Genomic DNA, 11,475 nt, shown 5'->3' on the forward strand with positions numbered 1-11,475 from the left:
ATCCAAAGGAGATGGAACAACGTCAATTTTCAACTCACAGGAAGTACTGATGACAAGTCAGCTATGATCTTCATATCAGACATAATCAATGTTACACTTAAGTGCCAGAAAAATTAATTAGAAAATAAAACAATACCTGCTTGTGCACAAGAAATATGATGACTACTTTTGTTAGCAATTGGTAGTCTGCTACATTGTTGTGACACTGACCTCTATAAATATTTAAATTTTTGATAAAGAATTTCCTTCTGTGCTTCACCCCTGTATCCAAAACACACTGCAGAAATTACTACAGCTTAAGCTGGAAGCTAAATATTTCTCTTTGTGTCTGTATTCAAGGGATAGCTCTTATTTTTACACTTTGAAAGTGACTTACTTTATGTTTGAAACTTTAAGTATTTGGATTCCATTCCACACAATAAATTTCAGTACAGTATTAAGAGTTCCAGAGAACCTGGTCATATTTTACCTGCCAAAAAAACAGACTAAAGAAACTTGGTAAGGCATACCTAGGCATACATTCAGGTTTTTACTCAAACAGAAGCAATACACATCATGCAGAAAATGCTGCTACAATTCAGCAGATGGTGTTATCCTAGAAATCAGAGCTGGAGACAGCAATAGTAATTTCTGCCCTTCACGTCCCTCTGCCTGTTAATTTTTATCCCAATTACATGGGGTTGATTCTCTGAAAGAAAATTCCTGAATTTCTTACTGCATGTATCAGATGGTGAAAATTAGAATAGTCCCTTTCCTGCCTGACTCCAGGGAGATTTTAACCGATTGCCAGCATCAACTACACAGTTGTTAAATCCACCCTTTTCTTAAAAGTCATTCCTAGTTCTCACCGGTGTAAGCACCAGAACAGACTTTCCTTTATGACTTCATGTTAATTTCTTCAGTTTGCCTTTCCAGGTATACAGCTCAGAAACCTGCTGTCTCAGGAGTCCCCGCTGATGAGGGACGGGTACCTCGAGTGTTTGGGTGCTGCTGGGGGAGCTGCTCTGCGAGCAGCGCCACTCCCAGCATCAGCCTCCTCTGCCGGTACCAGGGAGCAGCCTATCGATCCTCCCGGCTCAGTGCAAAGCCCAGCTGGTTGTTAAAAGCCTCGGAGAGGGGTTCAGTTGTTTTGACTCTGTTTTTTTAACAGTTGATGCGTTCATGCTTTTCCATGCGGTATCTGTGAATTTGGGAAGAGTTTAAGCTGTTTAGTATAAGCTTGGGCTAGCAGAGCAGCTAATCTTTAAACTGTATACATTCATTTTTTGTTCGATGTGAGCATGTAAGACAACGGTTATGCTTTACAAATCCAGAACACAAGCCAGGACGAGGTATAGAAGAAAAAAATCAAGTAGCAAAGGAAAAAAGAATGCTAAGTCAATGCAGGTCTCTGTAGCTATTACAAATCAGACCCCATCTCACAGTCCTTACTCAGACATGACCGCTATTGTCAGCCTGAGAGGTGTGGGAGTCAGTTGTGTCCTGGCTATGATTGTTCTCCCAAGCCCCACATCAGCTGCTCTCCCCACCATCGATTAAACCCCACTTCACATATGCACAGCAGCACTAACCCACAAGTGAAGAGGCCCCAAACAACGCAGAGAGCCAACGCTGTCACGTCACACAAGCCATACCTGTGCTCATGCCTTCCCCATTTCTCAGGGATGTTGCCAGCAGATAGCCAAAATTAATTACTAAGAGTCTGTTTTGTTTTGTTTTTTTTCCCACATCATCATTTTGGACACAAGATGCTATGTAATGATGCAGAAACAAGAATTTTGCCATTTTCCTTGATGAAGCTTAAGGTGAAGCAGACAACCATCAGGGATGGCCTATGAATACATCCTTCAGTGCAAGGAGAGGACCTAGGCACCTCTCCCAAGCCAAGGCTCCTGTGATTTTGTTTCCTCAAGTAGGAGAAGTGTTAGGAGACTCTGAAATCTCAAGGCTAAATGTATAATGCAGGTTACAAGTGTATTCACGGATCTACAGGTGAAACTTAAGGTGAAGGAGGAGAGAAGCTTAAGAGAAATGTCTAGTCACATGGCTCCCTGCGCTTTTCCCTCATTTAGGAATACCATTTTATATAAGCTAGACAGATTTTACTCTCTCCAAATTCAATTCTGCTAACATGCTTACATTGAGAAGGCAGTGTCACAGAAAAATGATTCAGCTTTGGGTGAAGAAAGGGAGAGAGTGACAAGGCAGGGGGGAACCTTAATTAACATTCTTTTTAAAAGGAAAATTGGTGGGTTGTTTTTTTTCTTTTTTCTAAAAAAATCTTTCATTGTTGAGACTTAGGAAATAATCTTGTAACCAGGTAGGCTATCAACAGGCAAATACCCTATGGCTTAATGACTTGTGGATCATAAGATACACACAGCCAGACCTTATTATACTTATCCTCTAGATCAAAGGGTTTTCACATAAACGGGGTGCAGCCTACCATAGCACAGAGCTGCTGCAGGCCTTCAGGATTTTACTCCTTTAAAGTTTTGTTGATTACATAATCGCTTTTTTGTAACTGGAGCTCAAAGCATTGTGTGTAGCTAATGAGCAGGTAGAAGAAGGAAAACAGCTGAAAAGCAGTCTGACAAACAGCTGTGGCAGTAAGTGTCAGTCCTAGCCCAAAAGGGTCAATCCCTTTATGAAACTAGTACTTAATCCTTTACAATTTTTAATTAAAAATCAACCAAGAAGATTATAAAACTTTCTTAAGATTTTGATGGGAAAGGGAGCGAGGGAAAAGGAGGGGTGTGTCACGCAGACCACAAGTTGCTTCAGTTGAGAAGCTCATCCTGTGCAAAGCCATGTTTCAGAGCTGGGGGCTCCCACACAAACACCACCTCACAAACGTTCGATGCACTGGGGACCCCGGCACGTACCTATCGCACACAAAATTTAATTAACCGCTGCTTCATCAGCAAAGGCTCCCTACGCTCTGCTGTAGTCCAGATACACTTTGGCTGCACTTCAGCATCCTTTGAATCGGGAGAGTGAAACACAGGGTTCTCAGCCAGCCGGGAGCCACTCGGCGAGCCCGTCCCCGCGAGGTCAGCATCCCTGGCCGGCAGCGGGGCTGCGGGCGAGCGCTGCCCGAGCCGCCTCTGCACTCACTCACTGTCCACCCGAGGGCGGCAGGGGTAGCGCCCGGCGCTTCGCCCGGCTGGAGCGGGGCAGGCAGCCAGTTCGGCTCCCAAATACCAGCCGGTACCCGGGTGGCCGCCGCCGCCCGGGGCGGGGGCCCGGCGGGGCCCAGCCGGCGCCGCTTCCCGCGGGGGTGACAACGCGGCGGCTCTCCCCGAGCATCCCCGCGGGGCTTTTGTGCCTGCTCGGGGCGGGGGCCTGGCCGGTCCTCTCCAGAGGCGGTGGGAGCGCAGCCCCGCGGTAGCATCCTCCCACGGGCGGGAGCGGCGACGGGGGCACGGGCGCACCGAGGGGCTGCGGCGGACAAAGCGAGGAGACAGGCGGGGACCCCCTCCATCCCTTCTTCCCCCCTCCCGCGGCTCCGCTGCCGGCGGTGCCCGCGCCGCAGCCGCCAGCCCCGCATCCCGCGGCGGAGGCAGGGCCCGGCGCTGCCCTGGCCCCTTCCCCGCGGCTCTCCTACCTGTTCGGAAGAAAGCATCCACCTCGGAGTCAGGGACAGCGCCTTCCTCCGCCGCCCCTTCGGCGGGATTCATGGCTGGGGGAGAGGCGGCGGCGAGCCCGGCGGCTGGTAATATCCAGTGAGTTAGGGGAGGAGGAGAGCCGAGAGAGAGAGAGAGAGAGAGAAAAAAAGAGGGAGGGAGAAGAGGAGGGAGGGTGGGATGGAGGCGCGTTCAGCTGCGAGCCCAACCGAGCGCCGCTCGGATCATCCCTTCCGCGGTGCCTGCGGGGCGGCTGCCCCGGGGCCGGGCTGCGCTGCCCCCGGGCTGCGCTGGGCGGTGCGGCCGGGGCGGGGTGCCGGTGCCGAGCCCCGCCGCCGCCGGCCCCCTCCCCTCCACCCGCTATTGTTCCGACCCGCTCACGCTCCTCTCCGCTCCCCCCGCCGCCGCCGCTGCCCCTCGCCGCGCTGACAAGCCGGCCCGGCCCCCGGCGGCCGCCCCCGCCGCTTCCCCGCCGGCGCTTCCTGAGCCAGGCCGGGCGCCGGCCCGGGAGGCTGCGGCGCCCCCCGCCGCCGGGGCAGCCCCTCCGCGGGGCGCGGCCGCTCCGGGCGGGGCGCGGCTCCGGCCGCTCCGGGCGGGGGCGGGCCGGGCGCAGGTGCGGGCACGGACGCCCCGCGGGGGCCGGGAGGGAATTTTTGGTTTATTCCCTGCCCCTGTACCCTCCGCAGCCGTATCGCTGTGCGTGCCCGGGCTGCACCGCTGCCATGTCTCCCCTCTGATGAACAGCCGAGGGGGCACGGCGCGGCGCTCAGCTGTTAGCTGGGCAGATACTCGGGGGGAGAAAGTGAACGCTGATGTGGTTGTACGGACACAAAAATTTGTTCTTTGTTTTGGGGTTGGGTAGAGGTGTTAGGGTTGGGTTTGTTTTGTTTGTGGGTTGTTTTTTTTTTTCCTTTGGGTTTTTCTTTTTTTTCTTTTTTTTTTTTTTTTTTTTTTTTTTTTTTTTTTTTATGTTCAGGATCTGTTGGGCACGATTGCTTTGGAAACAATCAGCGAAACTGCATGTTGTTGCAGGTATGCCTTCATGTTTTATTCTTTACAGTCCTCGGTGACTAGACAGCCAAAAAGGAGTTTGGAAAGCCAAGATCTTGGTCCCAGCTCAGACATTGATTCTGCTCACTAAATGATTTTGATTTCTCTGCTGTAGCTCTGATATTTGTGATTTGGGACAATAATTGTTTCAAAAGGAGCGCTGTGAGGAATACTTGTTTGTACTTTGTTGGACGCTGAGTTAAATGTTCTTCCCTGAGTCCAGCTATCAAGATTTCAAGCACAGACAGGCAGAGATAGATGAAGACAGATGTTTGCCATTTGGGCACTTTCTTTTCCTGTTCACCTATTTGAAGTTTCCCCAGCTCCTCATTCTTCTACAATCGCATAACAGTTCTAAAATGAGCTTAAGGAGAAATGTTGCTTTTTCACCTAACCACGACTGTAAAACAGGAATGTTACTCTCACACCTCACAGTTGTTCATTTTTGCTTCCTCTACCTTTAGAAAGAAAAAGCAACTATTAGTGTGATGACCCCTCTGGCTGTACTACCCTTGGATAACCCATCCTTGCTGCAAAATCCCATCCATCACTCTCAAGAACAGAATTTTTTTAGCCAGAACATCCCCATGGCCTCACTGTCTTTATCCTTTAGGGGTAATGCCTAATCATCACTCATTTGCCATTGAAAATCTCTGATGTTTAAGGGACTTGAGGACAAAACCTCTGAAACCTGGTCAGCATGGAGGGACACACTGAAGCACTTCAAAAGAGGCATCAGTCTAGTGCATCTTAAGGAAGAAAATCTAGCAGAAGTGTCAGAGCCAGCTGGTTGTGTTTGGATCAGTCCTACTCCATAGGTAGTTCAGCAGCTGAGGTTGGCAGAACATTTTCTGTTTCAGCCCAGATTGTTTTAGATGCCAGAGAAGCATGGGTTCCCTCCACCTGATCTCTTCTCAACAGAACATAAGGGAAGGCTGGATTTGGATTTACATTGCACTTGATAAAAAGACTGAAAATTTCCCTGCAGAAATTTAACTGTCAAAATGGTATTGACCAGGCAGGATGAGCAAAGAGATCCCAATCACATCTCCTCTGACCTTACTATTTACTAGTCCATTTGAAACAGAATATGTCATGACCAGGGACTCAGAAATAAGAGCAAACATCCTACAGAGATCCACCTAGAACTTTGTTTCCTCATTCCTTCCCTCCTGATATCTCATGTAGTGCCATTTCCACGCCTATCTCCAGATGGTTTTAACTGAAGCCATTTATCTTTTTATGTTTATGGATTTAAAAAGGTCATTTCACAACTATCTGTAGGAAGCAGCAACACAAAGTCTATGTCCAGGCTGCCAAAGCTCATTACAGACCCCTGGGCAGCCTCTGACTCCACTTCTTAGGACTACCAGGATGCCAGAAGCACCTCCATATCAGGCATGCCAGCAGTAGGGTATTACCACAGTAATCTGAGTAAAATCAGTCTTTCAAGCATCAGACTTTCTTCAGTGACCTCTTCCACATCACAGCACAGTGCAGAAAATCCTTCCCTCTTCCAGGCTTAAACAAGCTGCACCATTTTGGATCCCATCTCAATATCTCATTTCTGAATATTCACTAGCGCAAAGCAGATTTGCTCCCCAGGAATCTTACATGTGGGTTCATTCAGGAGTGTGAGCTTGGCAGTTGGGAAGAATGTGGTTTCTTCATGAAGCTTTGAATCCACTCAGGATTTGGTACAACCTGGCTGGTTCTAGAGTTAAAGCATTCTGGAGTATCCTTAGAAGCTAGACAGGACACACCCATGAGCAAGGAAGGTTTAGCGTCATACAAGGGGAATTATTTTTGTTAATGACAGAGAAATTTATATTTCCCTCTCCTTAGGAACTCTGCAGATGTGTCCTACAGCATCAGTTATAGGAATTATATAGGCTACAGCATCAGTGGTAGGAATTATATAGGATACGGCATCAGTTATAGGAATTATATAGAAAGCACATTTGTCTGTATAACCTCCAATTGAAAGTATTAGAAAATGCTGAGGGGCGACAGAGCAGTTCATTTAGCTTCCCTGCCATCCCAGTACCTACACAGATTCCTGGTTAATGATTAAAACAGTGAAAATACTCATATAAAATACCAGTATCTTCTGAAAATATTTTTTTTTTTCCTTCACAGAAAATCTTCATTGGAATATGAATGGTCCCAAATCTCTCATGATTTAAAACAAATGGGAGTTTCCACTTTTTAAAGAATGAAAGAGTTTTGAGATGTTTTTTGTTAAAGTCTATCAAGACTTAGCCATGCTTTTTTCTTGCTCATCTCTGCTGTGTAACACACAGCAAGTTTGTTCCTCTCTGCTAGCAGCTCCACTGGCCAGGGAAGCCCTGCCCAGTTTATTCACTGTTTTCATGGCTTTATCATTGAAGCTGCTGTCACATATGTCAAACATACCTCTCATATGCACACACCATGGCAATACAGGACAGGCAGTACTACAGTCCAATATCAGTAAACTTTTGTGGAAAACCCAGACACTGAGTGAGCTACTGTTTTTCTTAACACTGCAAGCAGAACAGGGCTGTCACTGTAAAATATCATTAACAACTAGGTACCACCATGACTTCAGTTCAAGCCCTAGCAATGAGTTTACAGTTTTTGTTGTTCAAAGAAGAGCTGTTAAATATAGAATGAAATACTATCTGCAATGTATAATTCCCTTTTTAGATATAATGCTGAAGGCACCTAGAGTTTCCTTGAAAAGCAAAACATGGAAAAAAACCCTGTAGAATTACATAAGCCAAAATACAGTAGTTTCACTGACAGACATTGCTTTAATCTTTTGCATGGCTCTACTTGACAAATACTTCAATCCATGCCAAACAACTTCATTTAACTAGGTACGAATGTTTTTCTTTTTGACAGCCCCTAAAGCTGCTCAAAGATCAGAAACTGTCACACAGGCTTTTGATTTAAGGCCTCTGCTACAGTCAAGTTTTCCAATGGGATGGCAATAGGTGGTATCTGAGATGAAACATTTTTTAACTAAATCTCATGAGCTTGCATGTTACAGGTTGAGAGGAAGGAGAAGAATGTGAACAAGAAATCAGTAAAATTCATCTTTCCAAGACAGCAGATCCAAGACAGAAGGAATATATTTGATGGTTCCAGGACAGCTGCGCTGCTGGAATCAGAACAGAACTCTGAGAAGGCACATGCAAAGTCCTGCACAAAGGCTCAAGAGGCCAGTGCCACAAAACACGGTTCGTGGGCCAAGAGTTGTCATTCAAAAGGGATAGGGAGAAAAACCAATCTGCCAGACTCAGCAGACGAGCTGCACTCTGCAAAGTGCTGCAGAGATCATCATTTGTGCAGAAAGTCCCTCCCATTCAGTGACACGGCAACGTCTAAATACAGGGTGTTTTTAGGAGGTGGGATCAAGAGTAAACCGGAATAGTGGTGCAGGAAAATGTAAGTCTTACAAGCACCCAAGGCTGCCTTGTTAAGTCATTTGTCTCTACATTCTAGGTATGTGAGAAGAATTTCTCACACCTGTTTAGGCCTATTTCTAGATATTAATCTTGACATTACTACACTCTTATATGGGACCAGGCACAGTGGGGTGGAAATTTCCATCTCTATCCTAGACTATCAGGAATCCTGCAAATCCCTGGAAACAGGGTGTTCAGAGAAGCCTCCAGGGCAGGATGGAGGAGGCAGAAGACGTGTTTCATATGCTTAGCCTCAAATGCCCATATATGTGCCAAAGATTATTTCTGGCTCAACAGACAGCACGCACACATCAAGGTTGGCTTTGCAGCACCCACATTCCCACTCACACATGTGGCTTAGCTCTACTCTTTGCTCAGATGTGGAACAGCTGTATGGGCAGGCATAGTGCAAGCTCTAATATCATGCCAAAGTCCCTGTCCCAGTATCATCCCTATGCTTTTAATATTCCCGCTCTGGATCACAGCTGAAGTGGTAATGTCTGCTCAGTTGCTATCTAGTCTCCTGCTTTCAGAGCCGATATAAATTCCAATTTCTCCAAACTTGGACAGAAAGTTGATCAAGAATTACTTCCCTACAGAAACATCACCCCACCCAGAAGAAAACAATAGCAATTGGCAAAACAATTTACAAAATATAGAATTTTTAAATCACAGTGTCAGTGCAAAGGTTTACTAGCATCATCAGTCAGACAAACGTGTCTCCTCCATAAGTTCCAGAACTGCATTTGCCACTCTGACCACAGAAGCTTAGACTGAATAAGCAACAAGCAGAACAGCTGATGCATCCAAGGAGAAGACACAAGTCTTAGCTAGGGTCACAGATATGATTTTAGAAGAGCCAACAGTGACTGAAGTCTTTTCTCCTCAGTAACTATTTGGATAAATTTGTTAAATAAGTTGCTAATAAGTGTTAGTGGATCACAGATTCTGTTAACTAATGAAATAAATAAATCTAAACACAAAAGTGGTATTCCTTAACCAGGCTCCATTTGCTACATAAAGCTTGAAAACAGAAGCTTGTGTTGGCCAAGTCTACACTGTACTTTCATGTACATAAAGAACATCAGTCTTAAGCACTGTTAAGCTGGAACATTTTATTCTGAGTTTCCTGCAAACTTTTAATCCTGATCCTGAAGTTCTGCCAGATTCTTAGTGATACTAAGCAGCACTTATTTACCAGTAGCTCCTGAATTCTAAGCAATCCCCCAAGCAAATTCTGACCAGGGCAGAGCAAGTTACAGAACCAGACCAGAAAAAGGAAGTATTAAATATTGAAGTGTTTTGGGGAAGAATGTAAATGTACATAGTAGCTATTCAGAAAACCAATTTTAAAGTGAAGCATGCATTAAAATTAAACAGGACTACTACTTTATTACCACAAGCATTCATTTCAATGCACTTGTAGGATACTAATTTCACACATGGTTGGGCATAAATACTAACCTGTTTTCCATTTCACCAGTACAAATTAGTGTGAGAAAGAAGTCTCTTGCTGTGATAAAACTAGTAGTGGTATATGCAAAAACAAAAACAATGTGAGCCTGGTTTGTTTGTTTTTATTTTTTTTACACAAAGCTAGAAAACTAAAGTTTGGATCTGTAAATGGGCCATAATGTTTAATCTTTGAATTCTCCTCAAAAGCCCAAGTAAACTTTAAATTAATCAGCTAACACAACAAATGAGTCATGCATTCCTATTGAATCAGGTGACAACCTTTCAAAATCCCCTAGAACTCCTTACTACAAAGTACAGTCCTTGAAAATCCTGCCAGCAGCCCCTGTAACTGGCAGCTGTTTATCCAGCTCAGTGCTTTGCAATAGCTGTAACACTGAAAATGTACATTGTGATGTTCATACCAGACTCCACCCACTAAGGGGAATGTTTTTTTTCATTAATTACCCAAATGAATAAAGTCAATCAAATAAATTTTACTTTGCTATTAAGCAAATATCCCAGTATTGCTCACGTAACAAGTCTTATCTACAAATCCTTACCCAAGGAACTGTCAGAAGGTAGCCCTCAGTGGTATTTTTTGAGGCAGTTTAGATTTCGTTTGTTGCTTTGTTGGGTTTTGGGTTTTGTTGGGGGTTTTTTTGGCGGGGGGGGAAGGAGGGGTTTAAAAACAATTTGTGTTTTGAAGGCAGCAATCAGCAAATTACTGAGACCAAATCTGACGCACTGGAGTCATTCAGTGACTTTGAGTTTTCCCCCGCACTCCTCCAGGCACACAGAGCAGTTCTTGCAGCTGCATCTCAGGGGCAGTCATCACTCCTCCTGACACCAGGAGCAGGGCTCAGTTACGCAGTGTCTCCCTGCTTTCAAGTCACCACTTCTCTCCAGAGGGCTTTAAGAGCCTTGCTGAGCACACTTCCACTTGTCACTTTCCCCAGGTATATTTTCAGCCTGGTTTACAGGTACAGCTGGAAAGGTTCCAGATGTTCTCCTTCATTTATTGTCTTTTTGGCTTTTTATTTTCCACTAATAGGAGGTCTCCTCTCTCTGCTGCCTATTAACAGAGATTCACAAGGATGGAGAGTAGCCCTAGCTTCCTCCAGTACTGCTTCCTGCAGGCAAGTGTGATGGAAGGGAGCTGTTGGGATACTGGGAATACAGGAGAAGTACGTGTGACTGCAACCAGAAACTTGTAACTAGACAGGAGGAAGATGTGCCCACACCACATCCTCATGCTTCCCAGAATGCCTGGGCTGAGGACCAGCCTTCCACCCCTCTCCACAGTGACTCCAGACCCAGTGCCTACTTGCAGTGGTATTTTGGATCTCAGTTCAAACCCCAGCTTAGCTCTGAACTTTAAAAGTAGGTCTCTACTGCCACCACATCTAGCTCAGAGTATCTTACATTTCTCATGCATTAAAAGGTTAGGGATGGATTCCTATGGCTCGCAAGGAGACCCAGAGAGTCAGGGATGATAATGTACATATGGTGTACTGAAGATTCCTGATGAGGTTTGTGCCCATTCCAACAATTGCAAGTATTAATGTTTTTCACCCTAGAAGAGAGGCTTCAGTGGCAGAACATTCAAGAAAGTACCTCTGTATAATTTGAGTTTTCAATACATATTGCCACTTTGATATCTGTATTTTTAGTTCCAATGCTGATGGGGCCAAGATTCATACAGAAGTGTGAGGATCTGGTGTGCTGACAGCTTAGGAGGAGACAAAATTAGGAACCAGATGGGAAGTCACAGACAATACTATTCTGCAGAAGGGGCAAGACAGTATCTGCAGATACTATTTTCAAAACAATATGTTCCAAACCACTGTGACATTTGCTCTGAGAGAGAGGTCATTTATATAACAGCAGGTAAG

At 45.6% G+C, this 11,475-nt stretch overlaps 1 protein-coding gene across 8 annotated transcripts in view; it reads right to left on the reverse strand.

Annotated features, from left to right (window-relative positions):
• Positions 1–3,906, reverse strand: part of KALRN (kalirin RhoGEF kinase) — a 472,211-nt gene extending 468,305 nt beyond the window's left edge. For 7 of the 8 annotated variants that reach the window (XM_058421255.1, XM_058421256.1, XM_058421254.1 and 4 more), the window contains exon 1: positions 3,608–3,882. In XM_058421255.1, coding sequence (XP_058277238.1) covers positions 3,608–3,680 — 73 coding nt within the window. In that variant the 5' untranslated portion in view covers positions 3,681–3,882. Of the gene's footprint in view, positions 1–3,607 lie in introns of all 8 variants that reach the window. The other variant, XM_040069425.2, reaches the window with a different exon arrangement.
• Positions 3,907–11,475: the final 7,569 nt, after the last annotated feature.

The sequence above is a fragment of the Hirundo rustica genome, chromosome 7, assembly GCF_015227805.2.
Source record: "Hirundo rustica isolate bHirRus1 chromosome 7, bHirRus1.pri.v3, whole genome shotgun sequence".
Classification (NCBI taxonomy): Eukaryota; Metazoa; Chordata; class Aves; order Passeriformes; family Hirundinidae; genus Hirundo; species Hirundo rustica.